The sequence below is a fragment of the Podarcis erhardii genome (genome assembly GCF_964252035.2).
Source record: "Podarcis erhardii genome assembly, chromosome: 2".
In the NCBI taxonomy this organism is placed as follows: domain Eukaryota; kingdom Metazoa; phylum Chordata; class Lepidosauria; order Squamata; family Lacertidae; genus Podarcis; species Podarcis erhardii.
The window spans coordinates 37235400-37261233 of NC_138498.1; the positions used below are offsets into that span (position 1 = coordinate 37235400).

General features: G+C 44.5%; 1 protein-coding gene across 6 annotated transcripts in view; it reads right to left on the reverse strand.

The window, feature by feature from the left end:
• JMJD6 (jumonji domain containing 6, arginine demethylase and lysine hydroxylase) overlaps window positions 1–25834 on the reverse strand; it is a 93477-nt gene that overhangs the window by 13597 nt on the left and 54046 nt on the right. For 4 of the 6 annotated variants that reach the window (XR_014153601.1, XR_014153602.1, XM_081850801.1 and 1 more), the window contains 2 exons: window positions 25096–25156; window positions 13381–13477 (listed from right to left, as the gene is read on the reverse strand). Coding sequence is in view for 3 of the 6 variants with exons in the window: in XM_081850801.1 (XP_081706927.1) it covers window positions 13381–13477; window positions 25096–25156 (158 nt within the window). In the remaining 3 variants the exon portion in view is untranslated. Of the gene's footprint in view, window positions 1–2746; window positions 2828–13380; window positions 13478–25095; window positions 25157–25834 lie in introns of those variants that run through there. The other 2 variants (XM_081850803.1, XR_014153603.1) reach the window with 2 other exon arrangements.

Below are 25834 nucleotides of genomic sequence, written 5' to 3' on the forward strand. Positions count from 1 at the left end.
ACACGTGCTACTGGAAGGAATTTTTTATTTTGTTTTGACTATGGCAGACCAACACGGCTACCTATCTGTAACTGGAGCTTTATATGTAAATATAGAATGTGGAACTCATTTGAAATCATGAGCATTTCCAGGCTGGTTTGTTCCCTTGACGCCAAAGGGGCTACTAACTAAGTGGAAGTGCAAGTTTGCCACTTGAAGCGGCTTCTGGACTGTAGGTTTTGGCCACAATCCAGAACCTAGTCACTTACTGCAGGGCATCTTCATAGATTTTCACTAGGGTATCTGCAACCCTGAGAAGGCTGGCATCAAGGGCGCTTGCTGAAGCCCATGCCCCAGCAGGAGGCTTGCTTCCAATCCCCGGCTGCTGCCTCTTCTTGCTGCCTGTTCACCTGCCTTCTTGGAGTAAGCAAGAAGAAGGGGCAGCAACGCCTTGCACTCATTCTCTTGGGCAGGGTTGCCTGTTGGGCCTCAAAGGAAAGGCACATTGTGGCAACAATGGCGAGGGAGAAAGAGATGGGTGCGCTTAGGGAAGGGAGCCCAAGGAGAGCATCTTGCCCCCAAGGGGCCCTTGGATTGGCACTGGACACCGATGCGGATCCTCAGCTACCAAGACAAGTTATGAAACGGAGCTAATCCAAGAGGACGAAAAGTATTGAGGAGCCAGGCAGGCAGAGCCTATGCAGTGCAGCTGGATTCCTTGCAGACCTCTATTTTTTGCTTCTTCTGTAATCCTACTATTTGGCTTGTCACTGCTCTTGACTCCTGGTGGATCCTATGTCATAGCTTGCCCTTCATCTTCGGTTCTTGCTCTCTGCTCCTGGGGCTGTATCTTTCCCTGTTTGCGCTGCAATCTTGGAAGCTTTAACCTTGCCTTGATGTCCTGGCTGACTAAACCTTGGCATGATCATAATCCATAGTCTTCAAGCTTTGCTGTTCCTGCCTATTTCCTTGGCCTCTGACTTGAACGAGTTCCAAACGCATCCCTTACATGTGAAGTGTTGAATTTTCCAGTTGTGCTTTAATGATTAAAGTTGTTTGCAATCAGAAAGCTGACATGACCAGGACACCCCTTGAATTTTCTCCCTGTTGCCAGATTTTGAATTGGCCCAGATAGTTGCCCCTTGAACAGCAGTTTTATGTAGAGCAATTAGCAGTGGATAATGATTAGCTCCATGACATGAAAAGCTTCACTTGCTGATGTCAAACCTACGTTAAAGGCAGAGAAGCAAGCCAGAGCTGCTGTAGTTGAGTGGCTAGGTTCACGTCTCATTTCTACCATAGACTCAAAAGGCAAACCATTCTCTCATCTCCACTCTGCATCTCAAGAATACTATTGATCTTCCTTACTGGGCTGTTTCAAGGATTGTTGAGATAATGCATGTTTCTGAACACTTGGGAAGTACTGTATGAATGCTAAACAATAATGATTTTCAGAAAAGCTTGTTCTTCCGTATGAGAATTTCTGGAGCTGTTGGGCAAATGGTCCCTTTAATAACTACCCTCTTATTTTCATGACTGCACAGCAAGCTAAGCCCTATATGTAGTTGTTGCGTAGTGTCTACATAAGGCAGCTGTCCCCAACATGGTGCCCTCCAGAGGTTCTGGACTACACTTCCTATGATCCCTGACCACTGGCTTTGCTGATTCAGGCTGATGGGAGTTGTAGTCCAAAACACCTAGAGGGCACCAAGTTGGGAAAGGCTGGTTTAAGCCAAAATTGCAAGCATTAGATTGTAAACAACACAGCAAAACTGTGGCAAAGGATATTAGTGGACTGGGGTCAGTGTGTCCTATAAAGCAAACACCTTCCAATATTGAAAACCCAGGGCCCAATCCAGTAAGCACCATAAAACCCCACTGATGTCAGTGGGAGAGATTTCAGCATGTGCATAGCTTTGGGGGTGCTACGGTAGTTAAAGAGCACAAGTTCTGGACTAGAAAATGGCCTTAGGCAAACGACTGTATCTCAGCCCCTAACTGATACAGCTGCACCTCAGAAGTCAAACGGAATCCATTCTGGAAGTCTGTTTGACTTCCAAAATGTTGGGAAACCAAGGCCAATCGGAAGCCATGCAAACCGCGTCAGATGTTCGGGTTCCAAAGAATGTTCACAAACCGGAACACTGACTTCCGGGTTTGCGGTGTTCGGGAGCCAAAACGTTTGACTTGCAAGACATTTGACTTCCGAGGTACGACTGTAATATCATTCTGCTGCATGCCTTTCATTTTGGGTGGACAGTTCCTTTGGGCAGAAAAGACGGCAATATTACTACAAACAGAAACTCAACCTGAATGGAAAGAAGTTCTGTCCAGCCTATAGCAATTTGACATAAATGTTCATTTTCAAATTTGGAAGGCAACTTTGCTGGACTCGGGTGAAGTCAGAATGTGGATTCGGAGATCTGACAGAAGAATCCTACGTGGAACCCCTGCAGCCCGCTCTTGTTATTTTTAATTCTGGCTGCTGCCTAGGAGGAACAACTCGCAGAATGGAAAATAAAGGCCAGTGAATGTCCCATTAGGGAAAAGCCGGTGTATCCTGTTCCACCATATTGATTTGTGGTGCTCATGGTAAATGAAATGGGGCACAGAGGGGAAGGAGACTAATTCATTAGTTATGAGGAGGGAGGGGGGAAGTGGGAGGTGCGGGGACGGGGGGGGGGGGACATGGTCAACTTTAGTTTCAGATCACATTAGCAGAGGTTATAGGTGGTACCACTAATTCTAAGAAGCATTGTCTCCTTACCAAAAAGATTTGTAAGAATGTTTGTGGCCGAGGACCTAAGGTACTTGCTACAGGGATGTGAGGTCAGAGGTCAGCTCAATCCTGTAATATAAACGCAGCAAACCTGGGTCACATCAACATGGCAGCACTGTCAGGCAGTCCCTGACTGGGGTGGGGCTGAGGGGTAAGGCAGTTGTGTTTGCACGCAAGGGATTTGGGGGTGGGGGGGAAGGACTGGGTGGCATGGCTTCCCTCATCTGATTCAGTGCATCTCCTTACCTGAGGGCAGCCCTGCCCCAACAAACCAGCTAGAATGAAGGATTGTTTGAAGAAGCCTGAAATGAGAAATTGCTGATGCCACAGCCAGCACTCAGAGGTGGGGCAAGGACGGGGGAAGAAGAAAAGAAACAAAACCAGAGCTTGGGGAAAACAAAAAACACAGACACACAAAAACATGGCACATTGACAAGAAACAGAGAATCCGTTAGAAGAAATGCGACAATCTGCCAACGCCAATTAGTGCAGGAGGCTGGAGAGGGGTTTGCGAAGGGCTCTGCACAGAGGCAGCAAGCATCAAGGATCCCAGCCCAGGTGAATTCTGGAACGGAAATGCATGACACAGGAGAAAATGCTGTCAGCCAGGAAGCAAACCACCGCTTGTAACACTGACATTGCAATCCAGGACAGGGAGAGGTGTCAGAGCACATGCTCAGCCCTTAGGAAAAAGTTGTCCCATAGAACTGCTTGCCTTCCTGTTAAATGGAAGGTCAGAGGAACAGTCACTGAACCACCTCCATGACGGAGGCAAGAGAATCTCACCTGGTTGTTCTTACATCAGTCCTCGTGCATTTTTGGTTAAATTAGCACCTGCAGGGATGGGGAGATTATGGCCCTCCAGAGGTTGTCGGACTCACCAGCCCCAGACAGCAGGACCAGCGATGACTGGGGTTGGGAATCCAACAGGACTGGAAGGGCCATAGGGTTCTCTATCCTTGATCTACCCAATGAATGACTGTGGTCTTTAAAGCAGACCATACAGGCTCTGAATCATATGTGGTATATGGGGTGGCCATGTGTCCCACTTCACAGAGGATGGTCCTCTGTTTGAAGGTGGCTGTCTGGTCCAAATCTGGTTTAAAGGTAAAGAACCAAAACAAGGGAGTGCAGTAACTTTGAAGTTGCCCATCAAGGGCCATCCCAAACTCTGGTGAGAAGTATTGTATTTCTATTTAAATTATTTCTCTATCTATCTCTCCCCAGCAAAATGTCAGTCAGCAATGCAAGGTCAATACAGCAATGGGATTACAAAGTCAGTAGAGCAATACATTAGCCACCTGGAGCCTCTTTTACCTGCTGATGCATCATTGAAAAGCTAGCTAAACAGCTGGATCTTTCATTTTGGTATTAATGAAAGAGGTAGAGAAAGCCTGGTACAAATGAGAGCCTAACAGGTACGGTACTTGAATTATTACCAACAGAGGAAGGAATGGACATTATGTTCCTACATGTAAGCACAGCAAGTTTGATTCCCTGGAAATGTGCAAGTCTACATTTTGTCTGTTAAAGATATGCATGAGGACAGAGGTGCCTCTGACTTGCACTTTCTGTATTTCTGCATGTCATGAATGCAAAAATGCAAGCAGCTCTGGGCGCTGAGACTTACAGTGGAAGGGCAGGATATAAATAGTTCTAATAAATAAATAAACGAAAGACTGCTCCAAAACGGCTTAAATAATTTCTTCCCCCAAAAAATATGTTTAGGACTGAGGCAGAAGATAACCTTACAGCAAAGCTTGCATCAAAATGAGTTGGGACTTCTCAAGGATGGATCGCAGCTATTGGAGACCACAAGTTTGGTTCTTTTGTGGCTTGATTTTAACTTAACTGCCCAGATTATATAAAGATCTTCTTTCTAAAGAAACTCATTTCTAACTACATCTAGTTAAAAGCATCAAACCGCACCAATGAATAGAGGCTTCTCTGAAGGACATTTGATATAGAAGACCATTTCTAAGAGTAGAACTCCAGGGCCTTTCTGTACCCACAGTAGTATGTATGAATGTAACAGGTAGCACTCCTATAGCACCCTACCCAGCTAATGGGTACATTCATTAGGGTAATGGGTACATTCAATGCTACCCATTAGGGTAATGCTACCCATAGGGTAATGGGTACATTCAATGCTACCCAGCTAATGGGTACATTCAATGCTACTTCACTGAGGGCTGTAAAGAATTGTCTTCTTCCAGCGATATGCCTGATGAGCATGAAATGTTGCTGTTAGGTGAACACCATCTCTTACCAAAAGAAGCTAGATATTTGCGCCTGGTGCACACATTTTGAAAGCTTTAAATTCATATTCAGTTCCCTTGAGCATTTGGCTTCCTGACCTGATTACTCACCTGGCAAACAATGCCGCAAGGCATCCTATGACCCCCTCAACAGTTCACATCTGTGTATTGGCCTGGTAGTTCATTTGTTTTGCTTGCTCATTTACACCACTCAGATCAGCTTTTGGGGACATGATAGGTGCATGAACTACTAGACGATAAAGCTCTCGTCTGTTATGAATTGATTAATAAAGGTAAAGGTAAAGGACCCCTGACAGTTAAGTCCAGTCACAGATGACTCTGGGGTTGTGGCGCTCATCTCGCTTTACAGGCATTTATCCACAGACAGTTTTTCTGGGTCATGTGGCCAGCATGACTGAGCCACTTCTGGCGAAACCAGAGCAGCGCACGGGAATGCCGTTTATCTTCCCGTCGGAGCAGTACCTATTAATCTACTTGCATTTTTGGCAAGCTTTCAAACTGCTAGGTTGGCAGGAGCAGGGACCGAGCAATGGGAGCTCACCCCATTGCGGGGATTCGAACCGCTGACCTTCTGATCGGCAAGCCCAAGAGGCTCAGTGGTTTAGACCACAGTGCCACCCGCGTCCCTCTATGAATTGAACTGATACATAGGCCAAATATAGGCACCTTGCTGTGCTAACTACCATTGCATGAAAAGCTGTGCATGCTGAAATTCCTTCTGCTACACAGCAATTCTACATAAAGGACTCCTGTCCTGTTGCATTTGGTCACACTATGTGGTGGTCGCAATCTACAACCGAAGCAAGCAGAAGCACTTCTGGACTGACTTGTGTTCAGCTGGAATCAGCAGCTCCGATTAGCCTATATGCAGTGATTTCCTCACAAGTAGATTTCCACTGGAGAAAGCAGATCTGGATGGTTTAAGCTGCAACCCTATACACACTTACCCGGGATTAAGCTCAGCTGAAAACAATGAGATCTGCTTCTGAGTAAACATGTCTAGGATTGCAGGTTAACATCTTTACAAACATACATTTCAGTTCCAGAACTGGCTTCCTTTCTCCATCACGATGTTCTTTGCAGAGCCTTGTGGAACCATAAGAGAATTATATGAACTGAGTTCCAACTGAAGAAGCAGGGTGTCATTCTGCTATTTTAAATAATAGCAGTCTATAGTCCCTGTTTTTATTGGAACTAAGTAAGAGCAAAAGCAAAGTAAGTGCTCAAAAATAATGAATTATTACCTGTATGTGTGTTTGAGTATGTATATAAAGACAGGTCCAGGATTTATGGAATTGCCAATTAAATATTTAGGCTTGCGAGCATGCGCCCCATTCCTAGTCAGACTTCAGGTCTCCATTAGTAAGCTCGTTTTTACACAGCTCTGACCAAACAGACACAAAAAAGGGAGGAAAAGGCAAAGCAAACTTTGCTGACCACGTCATAAAGCAACAACACGAGAGGGAATCGCTAAGCCATTAGCACAAGAAGGAAAGCTTTGTAATTTTTTTTTGCTATATTCCATTATTTTCTTACTTATTTTATTTAGGTTTAAACTGCCTTTAAATTTTTATTTTAACAAGAAAGGCAGTGTCACAAGAACTCTTTGGCACAGGTGGGAGGAACCCTTCCCCCCCCCCCAATGTTGTTGAACCACAACTCCCATCAGCCCCAGCAAGCATGGCCAATGGCCAGGGATGATGGGAGATGTAGTTCAGCAGCATCTGGAGGGATAAAGGTTCTTCTCCACCACCTGCTTTGGCATGTAAAACATAATAACGATGCTGATGATGCCATCTCCCAACTGGACCTAGGCAGCTGTTCCTGTATAGCTGCAATCCTAAATGCACATACAAGAGAGTAAGCTCCACTATAGTCAGTGGAGCACACTTCTGAGTAAACGTGCTTAGGCTCATGCTGGACATTCCTCAGGGAATGTGCAGGCGACCTTGGAACGGACAGCTCATGGAAGAACCCCGATCAAAGCTAAGAGGAGGCGTGTAGTGGTGATAGGAGATTCCCTACTGAGGGGAACAGAAGCAGTGATCTGTGGGCCTGACAAGATGTCTCGGGAAGTGTGCTGTCTCCCCGGGGCTAAGATCCAAGATGTAACTGAACGACTGCAAGGAATCATAAAACCCACTGACAAATACCCCTTCCTCTTGGTTCATGTGGGAACCAATGACACTGCAAGCAATAGCCTCCAGAAGATCAAAAGAGACTACGAGGCTTTGGGCAGGAAACTGAGGCAATTAAATGCACAAATTGTCATCTCATCTGTCCTCCCAGTTGAACGACGTGGCCCAGGGAGAGAGGGAAAAATAGTGGAAGTGAACAGCTGGCTTCGCAAATGGTGTAAACAGGAATGGTTTGGATTCTTAGATCACGGACTGCAGTTTCTTGAAGATGGACTTCTGGCAAGCGATGGGCTGCACCTCACAACGGTTGGGAGGAATGTTTTTGCCAAAAATCTCAGAAACCTCATCAGGAGGGCTTTAAACTGACTAATGTGGGGGAGGGAGACAGTGCTCCTGAAGGTAGGAGTCTATCAATTGATGAAGATGATCATCCAAATGTCATAGACCAAGTGGAGCAAACAGCACGCAGACCTAGTGGTGGGAGGAAAAAATCCTTAAATAAGAGACACGGGGGAATGATTAATGGACTTCAATGTCTGTACACTAATGCGCAAAGCATGGGAAATAAACAAGATGAGCTTGAGCTCTTGGTACAGCAAACTAAATATGACATAATAGGCATCACTGAAACCTGGTGGGATAAGTCCCACGATTGGAATGTAATAATGGAGGGATACAATCTATTTCAGAGAAACAGACCAGACAAGAAAGGAGGAGGAGTGGCGTTATATGTCAGGGATGTGTATACCTGTAAAGAGATCCAAGATTTAGAACCTCAAAGCCAAAGTGAGAGCATTTGGGTCAAAATTAAGGGAGAGAAGAATAACAGTGACCTCATTGTGGGAGTTTACTATAGATCCCCAAGACAAACGGAGGACATAGATGATGCCTTCCTGGAACAGATGGCCAAGCATGCAAAAGGAAGGGAGATAGTAGTAATGGGGGACTTCAGTTACCCGGATATTTGCTGGATGTCAAACTCAGCCAAGAGCATAAGATCAAACAGATTCCTCACTGGCCTTGCAGACAACTTCATTGTCCAGAAAGTGGGAGAAGCAACAAGAGGAACAGCCATTTTAGATCTGGTCCTAACCAATGTTGATGACCTGGTTAGTGGGGTAGAAGTGGAAGGATCATTAGGCGCAAGTGATCATGCTCTTCTGAAGTTTACTATACAGCGGAAAGGAGCAGCCAAGCATACTAGGACTCAATTTCTTGACTTTAAGAAAGCCGACTTCATTAAACTTAGGGAAGTGCTGGGTGAGATCCCATGGACAGTAATACTAAAAGGAAAGGGAGTTCATGATGGCTGGGAGTTTGTTAAGAGGGAGATAGTAAAAGCACAACTTCAGGCAATACCAATGAAACGGAAACATGGAAGGTGCCTAAAGAAGCCAGGGTGGCTATCTAAAGAACTTTTAACTGAGTTAAGATTAAAAAAGGATGTGTACAAAAAATGGAAAAGAGGGGAAACCACCAAAGAGGAATTCAAACAAATAGCCAGCATGTGTAGACACAAAGTCAGAAAAGCTAAAGCACAGAATGAACTCAGGCTTGCTAGGGAGGTTAAAAACAACAAAAAAGGCTTTTATGGCTATGTTCGTAGCAAAAGGTAGAACAAAGAAACACTCAGAGGAGAAGATGGTGAAATGCAAACAGGGGACACAGAAAGGGCTGAACTCCTCAATGCGTTCTTTGCCTCAGTCTTCTCCGATAAAGAAAACAATGCCCGACCTGAAGAATTTGGAGCAAATGATTCAGCAGAGGAAACACAGCCCAGAATAACTAAGGAGATAGTACAATAATACTTGGCTAGTTTAGATGTATTCAAGTCTCCAGGGCCAGATGAACTGCATCCAAGAGTATTAAAAGAACTGGCAGATGTGATCTCAGAACCACTGGCAGTCATCTTTGAGAATTCCTGGAGAACAGGCAAAGTCCCGGCAGACTGGAGGAGGGCAAATGTTGTCCCTATTTTCAAAAAGGGGAAAATAGAGGACCCAAATAATTACCGCCCATTGGATAGTTGGACAAAATTGAAGCTTTCTTTGTTAGGCCGAATTGCTGCTATTAAGATGAATGTATTGCCAAAAATGTTGTTTTTGTTTCAAACATTACAGATTGTGGACAAAACGGAGTGCTTCCGGAAGTGGCAGAAAGATATATCTAAATTTGTCTGGCAGGGCAAAAAGCCCAGAATTAAGTTTAAGATATTAACAGATGCGAAAGAAAGAGGTGGCTTTGCCCTGCCAGACTTAAAGTTGTACTATGAAGCCGCAGCTTTCTGTTGGCTAAAAGATTGGCTACTTCTCGAAGACACTGACGTGCTGGACTTGGAAGGTTTTAACAATGCTTTTGGTTGGCATGCATACTTATGGTATGACAAAGTTAAGATCAATAAGGCCTTTAAGAACCATATTGTCAGGAAAGCACTGTTCAATGTCTGGACGAAATATAAAGACTTATTGGAAAACAAAACTCCAAGGTGGCTCTCACCTCTGGAGGCTAAGGCCCTAAAAAGACCCAATATGGAGGCCAAATGGCCAAAATATTGGGAATTATTAGAAAAAGATGGAGACAATTGGAAATTGCAGAGTTTGGAGAAAATGAAGGATAAGGTGCGAGACTGGTTACATTATGCTCAGATTAAAGAAGTTTTTAAAAATGATAAAAAGTTAGGGTTCCAGGTGGAGAAATCGAAGTTAGAAACAGAATTGTTAGAACCCAAAACCAAGGTACTATCTAGAATGTATAACTTGCTGCTAAAATGGAACACACAAGACGAAATGGTTAAATCGGCTATGATAAAATGGGCACAGGATATTGGGCATAACATTATGTTTGAGGACTGGGAAAGGTTGTGGACCACTGGGTTGAACTTCACTGCATGTAATGCTCTGAAGGAAAATGTTATGAAAATGATATACAGATGGTACATGACCCCAGTTAAACTTGCCAAAATATACCATTCGTCTGACAATAAATGTTGGAAATGTAAAGAAAATGAAGGAACATTCTTCCACCTCTGGTGGACATGCCCTAAGGTGAAGGCCTTCTGGGAAATGATATACAATGAGCTGAAAAAGGTATTTAAGTATACCTTCACTAAGAAACCAGAGGCCTTCCTTCTGGGTATTGTCGGCCAGAAGGTGTTAAAGAAGGATCGAACATTTTTCATGTATGCAACAACGGCAGCAAGGATTCTCATCGCAAAAAATTGGAAAACTCAAGATTTACCCACACTGGAAGAGTGGCAGATGCAGCTGATGGACTATATGCAACTGGCCGAGATGACTGGCAGAATCCGAGACCTGGGAGAAGAAAAGATGGAGGAAGACTGGGAGAAATTCAAGATGTATCTACAAAAACATTGTAATTTGTTTGAATGTTAAGAAGGATGCTAGATTATAAAAAACTGGCCACCACTAAACTAGATTTAAATTTGATGATAAGTGAGACTAAAGAAAATATAAAAACTTTATTGGAAAAAGTGTTAAATTATATTGGAATGTGTGGACATGAGATTGTAAACAAGTTGATAATTTGTTTGGAAAAATTCTTTTTTTTTTTAATGATGTAAATGGGAGAGGGGGACGTGAGGGAGTCCAAAGAAGTGAAGAATTTGTTGTTATAAAAGTAAGATTGTTTGATGTGTGCATTTATATTTTAAAAAACCTTAATAAATATTTATAAAAAAAAAAAAAACAAATAATTACCGCCCAGTCAGTCTGACATCAATACCAGGGAAGATTTTGGAGCAGATCATTAAGCAAACAGTCTGTGAGCACCTAGAAAGGAATGCTGTGATCACCAATAGTCAGCATGGATTTCTGAAAAATAAGTCATGTCAGACTAACCTGATCTCGTTTTTTTGACAGAATTACAAGCCTGGTAGATGAAGGGAACGCAGTGGATGTAGCCAACCTTGATTTCAGCAAGGCATTTGACAAGGTGCCCCATGATATTCTTGTAAAGAAGCTGGTAAAATGCGGTCTTGACTATGCTACCACTCAGTGGATTTGTAACTGGCTGACTGACCGAACCCAAAGGGTGCTCATCAATGGTTCCTCTTCATCCTGGAGAAGAGGGACTAGTGGGGTGCCACAGGGTTCTGTCTTGGGCCCGGTCTTATTCAACATCTTTATCAACGACTTGGATGATGGACTCAAGGGCATCCTGATCAAATTTGCAGATGACACCAAACTGGGAGGGGTGCTAACACCCCAGAGGACAGGATCACACTTCAAAACGACCTTGACAGATTAGAGAACTGGGCCAAAACAAACAAGATGAATTTTAACAGGGAGAAATGTAAAGTATTGCACTTGGGCAAAAAAAATGAGAGGCACAAATACAAGATGGGTGACACCTGGCTTGAGAGCAGTACATGTGAAAAGGATCTAGGAGTCTTGGTTGACCACAAACTTGACATGAGCCAACAGTGTGACGCGGCAGCTAAAAAAGCCAATGCAATTCTGGGCTGCATCAATAGGAGTATAGCATCTAGATCAAGGGAAGTAATAGTGCCACTGTATTCTGCTCTGGTCAGACCTCACCTGGAGTACTGTGTCCAGTTCTGGGCACCACAGTTCAAGAAGGACACTGACAAACTGGAACGTGTCCAGAGGAGGGCAACCAAAATGGTCAAAGGCCTGGAAACGATGCCTTATGAGGAACGGCTAAGGGAGCTGGGCATGTTTAGCCTGGAGAAGAGGAGGTTAAGGGGTGATATGATAGCCATGTTCAAATATATAAAAGGATGTCACATAGAGGAGGGAGAAAGGTTGTTTTCTGCTGCTCCAGAGAAGCGGACACGGAGCAATGGATCCAAACTACAAGAAAGAAGATTCCACCTAAACATTAGGAAGAACTTCCTGACAGTAAGAGCTGTTCGACAGTGGAATTTGCTGCCAAGGAGTGTGGTGGAGTCTCCTTCTTTGGAGGTCTTTAAGCAGAGGCTTGACAACCATATGTCAAGAGTGCTCTGATGGTGTTTCCTGCTTGGCAGGGGGTTGGACTCGATGGCCCTTGTGGTCTCTTCCAACTCTATGATTCTATGATTCTATTCTATGACATCTTCCAGTGCTAGGGTTGGATGAAGCATTCAGCCAAGACCCTTTTTGGCACTTGATTTTATAATCTTCAGTACTGGGGGGAACTTACATTTTTTGTGGGGGTGGCGGTAGCTTACCATGCTAGATATGAGATAGCAGAAGGTATCAAGTGGTGGCAGATCTGTAATGAGCAGCAGCAGCTCAGCCTTCCTGAATGGGAACTGTTATGTATTGAAATTCTCACCCTGGCCACCAGGGGTATTGTGTACATAGTTTTCACTCAGTTAATTTGGGGGGGGGGGGAAACCCTGGGGTGTTGTTGTTACAATGTTGACAGCCGGCTGCCTATAAAAGCAGGCCGGCTGAGCTGTTCAGTTCAGTTCAGTTCCAGCTTACTATAAAGAACCACTTGAAGAAATCTCTGTGCCGTGTGCTTTGTCAACCCACTACGTAATAGGAATGATGATATATTTTGATGCAGTACAGCCTTTGGCCTACAAATTCTATCAACCCCACTGATGCAGCTGCTGGTGAGAGTTGCCCAAACATCTGGAGGACACCAGGTTGTGGAAGGCTGGTAAAGCACCATTCCCAGGGGTATTAGTGGAAATATGTATAGTTAATCTCACTGGCCATCTGCTCCCTGGTTGACAAGAGGTCTTACTGCGCAGAAGTCCACAGCATGAGAAAGTAATGGAAGGCCAGAAATGGCGTCTTTTTTACATGATCCCTACCATACTGGGTGGCTAAACTAAAAAGAAAAGAAAACCTGTTTGGAAAGTGATTTAAACTGAACTTGTCTGAGCCTGAGGACAACCACAACAGGATGCCCACAGTATATCTTGTTCCTCTGAGAAATGCTGGCTATTCATTGCTTGGACGACCTCGAGATCCCTCCTTGAAATAGGAGGCTAGAGCCATTCCTTGCCAGCAGAGCTGTTTCCAAGGAAGTGGGCAGCATCTCTCAAAATGGGAATACCACATAGCCATTAGCCGGTCTTTAATTCCCAGGAAAGCAGCAGGTGCAAACAGACCCGAATGTTAGTCTTTTGAGCAGCAGCCAAATAATTCTGAGTTACAAATTGTAACCAGAAGAAGATGGGTTCCAATCTCTGGCTGATCTGCTGAATTTAAAAGGATGCTCAGCTTACCTTTGTTCTTCTTCAAGTTCTTCTTTGGTCATCATGGTTTTATACTGGTTTCCTCTCAGTTTTCCAGGACTATATTTAAAGGAGAACTGTTCATCTGCTACAGAAGAAAGAGAGAAAGTCAGAACAAAGAAAGAACTAGGTCCACAATTTTGTGCTGACACGGGAGGAAAGACTATATAATGGTGAGACTTATTTCCAACAAAATGCAAAAGATCAGGCTATTGTTTTCTGAAGAATATCCCTTTCTCCTTGAATTAAGGGTTCACTTCCATATTAGGAAGAAGCAAATGCTATTTTGATTACCCTACATTATTCTGATTTTGCCTTCCTTCCAGCCAGAGATTTATCTGTTTCCCTTGTGAGCTGTTTAATGCTTTAGTTTTGCATGCAATCTATAATCACACAGAAAGAAAACTGAGCTGGGCCAAAAATGTTCATCACACAGCAATCTAGTTGCATCTTTGAAAATAATTCCACTTCAGATTTTTCAATTCTGAAATGTGAAAATCAGAAGAAACATTTTTTAAAAAAATTAAAGGTGCGAGCTGGTCATATCCAGCCATCTCTTATAGGTGCAAGAAACGTTTCCTATGCATTTTTCAGAGAATGGCAGATAAGTTGTCCTGAGTAGATCACAACGCAATCGCTTTATTCTCACTTTAATCACCATTCCCTAACCTCCCCCTACGGTCACATCTCTGTGTGTTGTTCTGCCCGGTGTCTCCTCACACAGTGCGGCTCTAGCATGACAAATTCTGTGTTGAATTGTGTACCCATTAAGCATGTTGCATATATGACTCAAACGTGTGAGCACAACCCAAGATTTTATGGGGCAGTGGTTTTCTTTGTTACCACGTGATGGTGATGATGATTTTATTTATTTGCCACCCATCTGACTGGGTTGTCCCAGCCATTCTGGGTGGCTCCCAACAAAATACTGAAAACACAAGAGGATTCCTAAGTTGTCGATTGGGTCTGCTGCCTTTCTTTACAGCACTGAATGATGCTTTATTTCTCTGGAATCCTGTAGACGTAATTAAAGCTATAACTAGTAGGCAAAGACCCGAGGTTTATCTATTCAAAGCAGGTTTTTGGTAGAGCTCTTTGTTTATGTTTTAAACCGCAGTTCTGGGTTATCTTCCTACAAGAGCCCCAGTAAATGATAGGCCTGGAAGTAATTTAAAGGCCCCAAGGCAAGGGGGAGGCACCTGTGCCTGTCAGCTTCTCTTCTTTTAAGCGTGCATACATAAAAGGTTGCATTTAAATACACTCTGCACCAGGCGGACGATGGAGCAATGCTGTCTCATTGTTGGGACTCTCCAGTGGGGCACAGGTTGTTCTCCATGTGTGGGGAGCAGGGGGACACTGTCTATTCTTAGAGCTTTATTTCTAACTGCAGAGAGGAGGGTATTGTTGTAAAGCAGGCTATGCAGCTTTCTCGCCATTGCGAGAGGCAACTTATCAGGAGCTGAAGGACCGCTGCTTCATTTGTATATGCTAATGTCACGCCATCAGCATAATAACATGCTGTCGGCAATTTGCATCTCATTTGGAAAGAGCCAAACAGCGCTTTGCGCATCTCCGGCAATACATCTTCACGAGGAATTGTCATGCTGTTTGTATTACTGCTCCGAGCGAGCGGTTCTTGTCTTTGGCGAGGGGTCGGGAACAGATGGGGAGGAAGCGCCCCAGGGTTTCCCTCAGAGCCCCCTAGGCTGCCTTGCGCCACCCCCACCCCTAATGGCTTCAGGTGATAGTATGAGCCCGACTGCCAAAGGGAAAGGCCCCGTGCAGAGCCAACCGTATGGAATTCTGATGGTGTCGGGTAAAAGGGCAGGAATTAAATTTCTGCTTCAACCAATTAATCGATTCATTAGCCAATTGTGGCACCAGTTAAGAGTCATAGAGGTGGTTGCTCACCCCCGCCTCCCAAAAGTGGTAGTGCTCAAAGCTCTGCCTCAGATATAGCCAATGCAGGTGCTCTTCAGATGTTGCTGGATCACAGCTCCCATCATCCCTGACCACTGGTCATGTTGGTTGGGGCTGATGGAAGTTGGAGTCCAACATATCGAGGGAATCCCTTTAGCTACCACTTCTCTGGCTCAACCCCTATATTTAATACCCTCCATATTGCTCTATCCCCCAGTTCAAACCACCTGAGAAAACTACTTACCTCAAGGTAGGGGGGGAATCCATCTGCCGGACCTATATATGCAGAAGTAAAAATTCCTGGACCCTACACATGCTTCAGTCTCCCTCCTCTATTTTGGATCGGTCACCCTCAGAAACTATAGTTTCTGGAGCAATCTGTGGACAACTAAAGTATGTACTGGGACGCAAGGAGGGAAAACTGGGTGTAATGCCAACCAGCTCCATAGCATATATTTTATATTTTCTAGGACTGAGAAGAAAGAGCAGCCCACAAAAGGTAGAGGTAAACTATGACGTTTGCTTGCAGCATTGGAGTAAAACTACTGGAAAACAGCACTATGCAAATTCACTCCCTTCCCATATATCACACACTTTCAGCAACAGCAACCACTCTGAACAGCAAAGCCTTGGCTCAGCAGCCTTGAGGAAAATGAAGCTTCATGAAATCTCATTTCCCCCCATGGAAAAACCAACAGCGTCCCCTGACAATGGCAGCCACACAAGTCTGATCGACTGGAAGTGTGCAGAACTTCAGCTCATTTAATTATCACACACTACCAGAGAGCTTGAAAAGGCGCTTTAATGGGTCACTGATCCTGGAGTTCCTGGATAAATGCTACCGAGACCATTCATTGAGAGAAATCAGCAGTAACGCTATGATTTATGAAAGGAATTGAATAAGGAACGGAGAAAGGATTTGTTGTTTCTGTACTTAGGGTTAGCCTGGCCACCGGCATATTCAGAAAGCTCTGAAGTACAGAGTTTTGTTTGTTTTCGTTCCCAGTGGAATGTCCAGGGAGGCCATGATATTTTCAGTTGCCTCTTGTGGAAGGAGTAAGAGAAACCTAAGATCGCTTTGCAATCATTCTCTCTGTTGCCGATGTTCAGGTGAGAGTGCTGGTGCTTATGTAATCAGATGACCAAAAGGGAAGTGTAATGAATTAGAATGTGCTTGGACGAGAGAGAGTATATGTTCAGAGGAAGGACTGCAATAAATACAAAAAGGCCAGCTTTAAAAGCAGCCAGGTCGTCCCCACCTCGTTGCATTTCAAATCACATTTGCATGTCACTGCATACAGCTGTATTGGGGGGGGGGCCTGTTTCCAAGTTTCCCACCTTTTGAGTTCACAACAGCGGACAGAGAGTGTGTGTGGATGCCTTCATATGGTTACGTTTTCAAATAGGATCAAAGCTGGTTTGAGAGGAAAAGCATCAAAACTCAGTGTTTTTCAAGAAACTACAGGAGAGCTGTTGATTGAGGCCGATGTTGTTGTGTGTACACACATCCACAAACCAGCAGTGGAAAAGTGCACGGAATACAGGCCCATTTTGTAAAAAAAGAAATAGCACCGAGCGTGCTCACTGACCACAAAATGCTGACAGTTTGTTGGGGATGAAGGGAGAAAACAGCAACGATATAAAACTGGATTTGGGGGGATTGGAATGGAGTAGGGGCATCCTGGAGGAAAGCCTGGCTGACTGAATAAAAAAGTGAACAGGCACGCTATAATAGCTGATGAATCTACCAAGAGCCTCTTTCTACCACTTCTTTCCATAGTCAGGGCCAGCCTGAGACATGTTGCCGCTGCAGGCAAAACACGACGACGCTGTCCCCACCTGCACAATGGCACCCCCCACCCACAGATCCTGGTCCCCTCCCTGCCTCTGCCATGCCCCCAACACTGCTTGTTGTTTAGTAATTTAGTTGTGCCTACTCTCCGTGACCCCATGGACCAGAGTACGCCAGGCACTCCTGTCTTCCACTGCCTCCCGCAGTTTGGTCAAACTCATGCTGGTAGCTTCGACAACACTGTCCAACCATCTCGTCCTCTGTCGTCCTCTTCTCCTTGTGCCCTCCATCTTTCCCAACATCAGGGTCTTTTCCAGGGAGTCTTCTCTTCTCATGAGGTGGCCAAAGTATTGGAGCCTCAGCTTCACGATCTGTCCTTCCAGTGAGCAGTCAGGGCTGATTTCCTTCAGAATGGATAGGTTTGATCTTCTTGCAGTCCATGGGACTCTCAAGAGTCTCCTCCAGCACCATAATTCAAAAGCATCCATTCTTCTGCGATCAGCCTTCTTTATGGTCCAGCTCTCACTTCCATGCATTATTACTGGGAAAACCATAGCTTTAACTATACGGACCTTTGTCGGCAAGGTGATGTCTCTGCTTTTTAAGATGCTGGCTAGGTTTGTCATTGCTTTTCTCCCAAGAAGCAGGCGTCTTTTAATTTCATGGCTGCTGTCACCATCTGCAGTGATCATGGAGCCCAAGAAGGTAAAATCTCTCACTGCCTCCATTTCTTCCTCTTCTATTTGCCAGGAGGTGATGGGCCCAGTGGCCATGATCTTCGTTTTTTTGATGTTGAGCTTCAGACCATATTTTGCGCTCTCCTCTTTCACCTTCATTAAAAGGTTCTTTAATTCCCCCACATTGCTGCCAGCTGCATTACTGCAACTGTACCCTCATCTGCAGCTGTACCTGTGCTGCCGCCGCAATACAGGGGCAGTGGGTGCAGCGGCACAGTCGTTGGGTTGGTGGCACAGCTGAAGCCCCAGCAGGACTGACAGTGGCACAATGGCAGGTGCAGGGGCAGAGAAGGGGAGGGATCTGCCACCTGAGGCAAATGGCTTCCCCTCAACCGCATGCATGGCAGGCTCCTGTCTGAAGCGCAGGGATGGGGGACTTTTGCTTCTCCCAATGACGTTGGACTTCCGTCAGTCGTAGCCGCAGATTCCTTCACCCCTGCTCTAATGCTGTTGGGAAGATAGGATGAAGCTGGATAGGATGCAGCTAGATCTAGCTGCCCAGACACAAGTGGAAGAGGATAGGGCTGGGGGGCGAGTCCTGATGCTCTGGCATTCAGATGGTAGATGATGAGTGACCATCAACATACCATGTCATTTCAGAACAAAAATGAAAAATAAAACATTTTCAGAGTGATCAATGTGTGCTAAAGCTGCTGCTGCTGCTTCAAACACTAATGAAAGTTTACTGAACAAAGTCGACGGTCATCTATCCATGCTTGCAACTTAACTCTTATTTCTCTAGTTTTTACTTCTTCTGTGAGAACTTCGTCATTTAAAGATCAACACACAATCTCTGTGGGTCCTTCCACACGACCTGTTTATTGAGCGTTCATCCTGATTTATTGAGCATTTATTCTGATTAGACAATGTTTGCTATTTAATGTGCATTCGTTCTGATTTGTCTGCAGAGAGGTTAGATGACGTTGCCTCGAAGCACGTGTTATCCCTCACTTTCCTTATTGCAAAAAGTCCAAACTTTTAGGGAAGTGGGTTTGTTGCACAAGACCTCCCAATCAAATATAATTGAGCAACCTGAATTTGTGGCAGAGTCTCCCTCAAAAATAACAACAGTGTGGAAGCACCTGCAACCCCTACATAACCTAAGTTTAAATTATCAATAGATGCAGTAAAGAATTCTAAATATGGCAAAGCAAGCTTTCCAAGTGTTCATAGCAATTGGGCTGAAATGAAAAGGCCTACCAATATTTATATCTTCCCTGCCTCCAGCAAACTACAGGAGACACTTTTCAAGTTCTGGGCAGGAGACTTGTTGCAAAATATGTAAGAGGAGTGGAATGACCTACTTTAAACAAAGCAGCTGGAAATACAATTTTAAAAGGCATTTAGCTAAACTCACTCCTTTGCCCTCACCCACCCCATCATGAGCCTGCCAGATGCCATGGGACTCTGCCTCAAAAGGTCATCTTCTTCCATGAAGTCTTTTTTTATTATTATTTTTAAAAATAGAGAACTTTAAATGCTTTCCCATCCTATCTTCCTCACAATCTGATCCTATGCAGGTCATTTTCTCAGAAAGTTATCCCAATTTCAGTAATACCTCAGGTTACAGATGCTTTAGGTTGCGTTTTTTTGGGTTACGGACTGCCGAAACCCGGAAGTACCGGAACGGGTTCCTTCTGGGATTTTGCGCATGCGCAGAAGTGCCGAATTGCAACCCGTGCGTGCGCAGATGCGCCGCTGCGGGTTGCGAATATACATCCCGCACGGATCACATTCGCAACCCAAGCGTCCACTGTAGTTTGATAGGACTCATTTCCAAGTTTTAAACCTGTGAATCCTATAGCCTACTGGAGATTCTTGTGTGGCAATGTCACACCTTTAAGGAAGATGAAGAGGGATGCTTGGGGTAGGTCTCAGCTTGTTAAAAGCTTCATTTCTGGCTGCACCCAGATGGATAAGAGGATGTGAAACATGAAGCTTTGGTTTCTAACATTCAGCATGCAAAGTCAGTGGCAGATTTGCCAAGTCATTCATCTCCTGCTATATGCAGTCTACAAAACACTTAAAATTATATTGGCTCCTAAATCTGCATGGACCTGGTACTTTTGAAATGATGTGATACTGAGTCCATATCCCTGATCAGTTGTAAAGTAGCCTTGTTGCTCCCAGCAGCTGGTATTCGGCGGCATAATGCTACACACCCTGGAGGTTTCATAGAGTTCAGGAATCAAATATGATAAAATAATATTGATATTTGATACTGCAGCAGCACTACGTATTTGATCAGCAGCACTGAAGTGGGCAGCCTTGCCGCCCAAATCTGATGAAGCACAAGACTGCAGTGCTGAAATGGGGCGGAAATCTCCCGCTGAATCTGTCTGGAAGCAGACTTAAGTTCAAGTTGCCGAAAAGAAGTAGAAGAAGAAGCGAACCCAGAGTCAGATTGCAAAAGAAAAAAGAAAAAAGAAAGAGGAAACAGAAAGTAGTTGAACTATAATAATGGGCACTCTTCTACAAAGATGGGAACTGGGGAGAGAGGCATCCATTTACGTCAGAGAAACACTCAGAAGGCTGGATGCTGCAGGCAGGGGCGCAAAATGCATTAGCGAAGTACAAAATTTGCTGGCTAACAATTCAATTCCCACATGGCTGCCAGGGGCCTCACCTTCTTGGCCTTCCCAATTCTATTAATATGCCTGAATTATATAATACCTTTCTTCGTGGTTGGGAGGGGACGAGTGTATGAACCGAGACAGCCTCAGCACCAGAGTCCCATATGGCAAAGATCTTGTATGACCTCAAGTTCCCCAAGCCTTGGAATCCTGTCTGCCTCCACTAACTGCTATTGGCATTTTACATGGATATTTTAAGCTATTCCAGTAAATGGTATCTCAGGTTTGTGAAATGAATAAATTCCAACACACCCAGGGATCATGTTGCCTCCTTCTTAGGACAGTAATAGTTTTCCTTCTAGCTTCTTTCTTTAATTTGGAAGTCGCTTAATCAATGTTGGATGCAGAGCTGGAGATCGATGATGCACCTTTCTTATTTTCACTCAGTGATGCCTGTTCAGGTGTGTCTGCATACATATGTAGTATCAGGGAATTGGACAAGCCAGATGGGAAGGAAGACTGGGCCCCTGAACCTTTTGTAGTACTGCAAGTGTGGAAATTTCAGGAGGTGCAGCTTTTCTTACCTTCGCAAGACAGACAGCACCTGCTGGGGAGGAAATGCTTCCCACTTTTACAAATGGTTAAAGGTCCCTGTCCTCCTTTGCATCTGATCACCCTAAAAATCACCACTCTGAGCCTTACTAGGTGAATAAAATAGCTCTGTAGCCTCATGTCAGAGCTCTGGTTGGCTACTAGTCTCTAGTATTGCTCTTAGAAACCTCACCCTCACAGGGCCAGACTGGTGGTGTTTTGCTGGTGTATTCTGCAACATGCCACTGGTGCAATGAAAGTGGTGGTGGACTGAACCACCCACCCACCCACCCTTCTGCTTTCTTGGCTGTTCTGTGATAATCCCCCAATGTTATTGCGTGACTGCTTTCTGGAGGAGCATATAGTGCTGCGACGAAAGCGAGGGCAAAGAACAAATGAAGCTGGAACCTTTGTGGTACAAAGAGGTACAGGATGTTGGCAGGAAGCTAAGGGGCACGCACCAATTGGAAACAAAGCACTGCAATATTTTTGCAGGCACAAACACTACTGCATATAACCACCCCGATGCCATCATGAATGCACAGTAAAAAGGACGCCAAGAGAGGTCCACTGTCTGCATTGGCTCTGTGCTTTGTTTATCTAGAGCTTCCACCTTTTGGCAGGACTCATGTGCCTTTAAAAGCTATGGAGCAGGCAGAAATTCAGCCGCTGGGACTGTTAAATGCTTTGGCATGCAACTTTACAGTCCATCTGGAAACCTAGTGCCAACGTCCCCCTGGGCTTTGTTTCGTAGGTGCTACAAGATGAGGACAAGCTACACCTGACACAACTATTATTCAGGACTACACATTACATTTGTATGCATACAAGAAGATATAAAGGGTGGGAAGATACAACCCAGTAGGCGATACTTTTGTGTGTGAAAAGATCATAGCTCTATAGCAAAGGACATGCTTTGCAGAAAATCTCTAAAAGAAACAAAAGTGGAACTAAAGGATCAGATAGTGATCTCAAAAGACCTCAAAAACTGCTGCCAGTCAGAATATGCAATATTGGTCTAGATAATTGGTTTCACACAGTTTAAGGCAGTTTCTTATGTCCCCCCCCCTTTTTAAACTGGCCTTCGTCCTGTGCCTTTAACCAGCAAAACCTTTCTGGGTGCAGAGATAAAATGAAGGCAAAGGATTCACCTGCTTAGCGTCTGTGTGCCAGACTGCTGTCAAAGGCACAGGAGCAGCGCCTATAAAGAAATGTGGCAGCTCCACTTCTTATTTCTCAAAAAAAAGGATTGCTGTGTGAGCGCCAACAAATGACACTATAAAACAGGGATGATAATCACTTCCCCTGCCTTGTGGACATGGTTTGTGAGGATTAAAGATTGTTTATAAGGGTGATAAGTGTAATCCTCCTGAGCCAATAGGATTGTTGCTGTGACATGGGGCCTCGAGGGACAGCAAGAAAGTGGGACAAGGATTTGTCCCACTTGCTGTAACCACCAGACAAGTTGCAAACAGCACCGTGACAACTTTCTGTAAACTTCCTCAAATGATCCTCCAACCCCAAAAAGTAATGCAGCACTTTTTAAAGTAAGCCAAGCCCAGTGCCCCATTTAAAGTTCAGTAAGATTATCAGGCTTGCCAACTGCAAAAGCAACCCCCAGTAAATCTGGTGTGTTCCTATTGTTTGAACTGCAGGAACCACCTGCCAATTGGTGCAGATCGCAGCACTGCTGAAAGCACAGCTACAAGGGCCAGTTGAAAAGTTGGCAACCCTAACTGGACACTGGAATTTGAGCCGCTGGTGCTGGATCGTGGCATAAAATACAGAGGGGTTTTGTTTTTTTCAAATTTAGCTGGAAAGGCCTCAAGGCACACATGTTTCTGTCTGCCTTGCTTTACGCTGTGTTCCCCAATTAGTCAATTAATCATTTGCAAATCAACTGATGGACTAATCACTTAAACAGGGCTCCATATGAACCTCTTCAGAGATGCCCTCCAGATCTGGCAAGGAGCTCTAGGCTCGGCTTCCAAAGTCGTTGTAAAGCAAGGGTAGGTGGAGGCAAAAATAGAAAGCAGATCTGTGCTGAATGGCAAAGGTTGTGTGTTGGTGAGCTACGCTGCCACGCTAGCATTCTGCTTTATTTTTAAATGTATTATCATTTCAGATGTGCAATTTGTTCCATGCTGAGGTCTGCTCTGGCGGTTGGTGTGGAGGGGGGGGGGACACACACCATTTGCTGGAGGTCCGCATCTAAAACGCCTGCAATTAATATAAATTGCCTAGTATTTTCATGAACGTGAAGGATGCCAGCTGATACAACTGGTGGACACACTGTGCTAATTTGACAATCTTCTTCTTACAAGGTTTCATTGACAAATCCCCGGCTTGTCTTTTGTTCTTCCCCCTGCTTTGCATCTCCTCTGAAAAGAATTAACAGCCTGATAATCAGGAGGAGGAAGCAGCTGCTTGGGGGACAGGCAGCTAATCCTCTGCCCTCCCCCAGAAGGGATGGGAGAGTGAATGCAATGCCCAGGACTTCTTCACCGGAGGCCTTATTTATAGGATGTGACAGCCTTGCCTTAGCTCTCATCAGACCGCCTTATAACTGGGCTCAGACTCTCCAATTCACATCCTTCAAGAAGCAGGGTTCTTGCCAGGCTGCTTGAGTCCTCCCTCTCTGGCTCCCCGCCTGCCCCCCCACCTCTGCTAATATAGGAGAGAAGTGGAAATGAAAAGTGAAAGCCACCTGGATTTTCATCTTTGCTGGCTCAGAGGGGAGAGGACGAAAGTGTAGAACTTGCAGGGTTCCGATTGTCAGCACCAGAGTTCTTTGTCAGACCCTTCCATTGTATCGCAAGGGGTGAGTTCGCATCCAATAATAAGTCATCAGATCCCACCCAGGTGTGTATGTCATCCCTGATTTAGTAGGGATGCAGATATTGTTTGCTTTTAATCTAAGGGTACTATGGCTGAGGTGTGCCACTATGGAGCTTTCTGTTCACATTTAAATATGATGGAGAGATATTCCCACAATGCACTGCACAATCTTCTTGTGCAACAAAGCCAGATAGAGGTGGAAGGCAAGCCTCATATTTTCAGAAATGTGCCTATTTCCCCAAGGTTGCTTAAAGGGTCAAAAATATGGAAGCAGTTCAGGTAAGGCTGCGGGGTGGGTAGGTAGGACTACAGAAGTTGGAATCAACAGAGAGGAGAATTTCTAAAGTAAGAAACAATGGGAAGTTGGGAGTTGCTGTCTCTTATTAGTAAAGGTAAAGGGACCCCTGACCACTAGATCTAGTCGTGACCAACTCTCATCTTGCTTTATTGGCCGAGGGAGCCGCCGTACAGCTTCCGGGTCATGTGGCCAGCGTGACCAAGCCGCTTCTGGCGAACCAGAACAGCGCATGGAAACGCCGTTTACCTTCCTGCCAGAGCGGTACCTATTTATCTATTTGCACTTTAGCGTGCTTTCAAACTGCTAGGTTGGCAGGAGCAGGGACCGAGCAACAAGAGCTCACCCCGTCGCGGGGATTCGAACCACTGACCTTCTGATCGGCAAGTCCTAGGCTCTGTGGTTTAACCCACAGCACCACCCGCGTCCCTGTCTTTCTCATTATCTAGTGTTAATTTACATGTAGGTGTATACACATTTAAAATGTACTTTGTTTATGTTATGAATGGAACTGAATCAACTAACATTTAGAAATTGGATTACAATAGAAAGTCAGGAAAATCAGCAGGAAAACCAACCAAGTGGCAATGCATTGTGGCATTTGTCTAGTTTTCCCTAGAACTGCAGTCTACTGAAATATAAGGCATCTTACTCTAAAGTTCACATTTTCCGCTTGGCTCTGATTTTCACAAGTGATCCCTATACCTTCAGTCCACATACAAAAGCTTGCACTAACTGGAATGTGCATTCCATTTTAAAATTGCCCTTTTTGCTCTGTCACAGCCTCTAATGGTTAAGAATTTCAAACAAAATAAATTTTAAAAATGGCTTTCTTCCAGTCTTACATTAAGAACATTAAAAAATGATGGTCTCCAGACTAAATGATGCTCTTTGCATCACTCGTGCAGTCTTTTATCGCCAACGTTTCTCCCTCCAGCCGTCATGCATCCCCAGACTTACCATCTTCAGTCTCAGGTTCCCTCACCACTAGTTTCTCATTTTCTGATTCCTGATCTTCTTCCTGGAACAGAGGAATTAAACATAAATCTGTTGTAAAGATGCTGGCGGCAAGACTTCCCTACAAAACAAACAGAGCAGCACACTGCAGAATCACAAGGGAATCATAGGCATAATAGCTCAAAGATAGAATTTTAGTTGGATCTCACTGAAAGGCATCTTCCATTAAATAAATCTTAAATTCATTTACACTTTCTTCCCCATTGTTCTTCAGGGGAACAGGTGCCGGAAGATGGAATTTAAAGGCTTATAAATGCATGATAGAAATTCATGCAACTTATACTCACAGCACACGTAAAAATGGTTTGCACAAGATGGTTAATAGAGAAAAATAATTCATTAAGTGCTTTTTTCCTTAAAATTGCCCTCTTTAAAACTTGAATTGGCTAGCATGTACATTCTGTTTTAAAATGTTATTTATCCACTTCCTGTCCTGTGTTAATAATGCACACATACATATTCCAGGAGAAGGTGGGAGCCTGATTCTTTTCTGGTGGTAGCTTATGTGAGTGACAAAAGGAACTACCTCTATTATAAAAGGGGGGGAAATAATGATTGCAGGAAACTTTGGTCTTGGATTTATAGACCCACCCCTTCTACTTTAAGCATGTTCATTTTGATCCACCTCATTCCATCTTTGGTCACGCACACGCACACACACACACACACACACACACACACA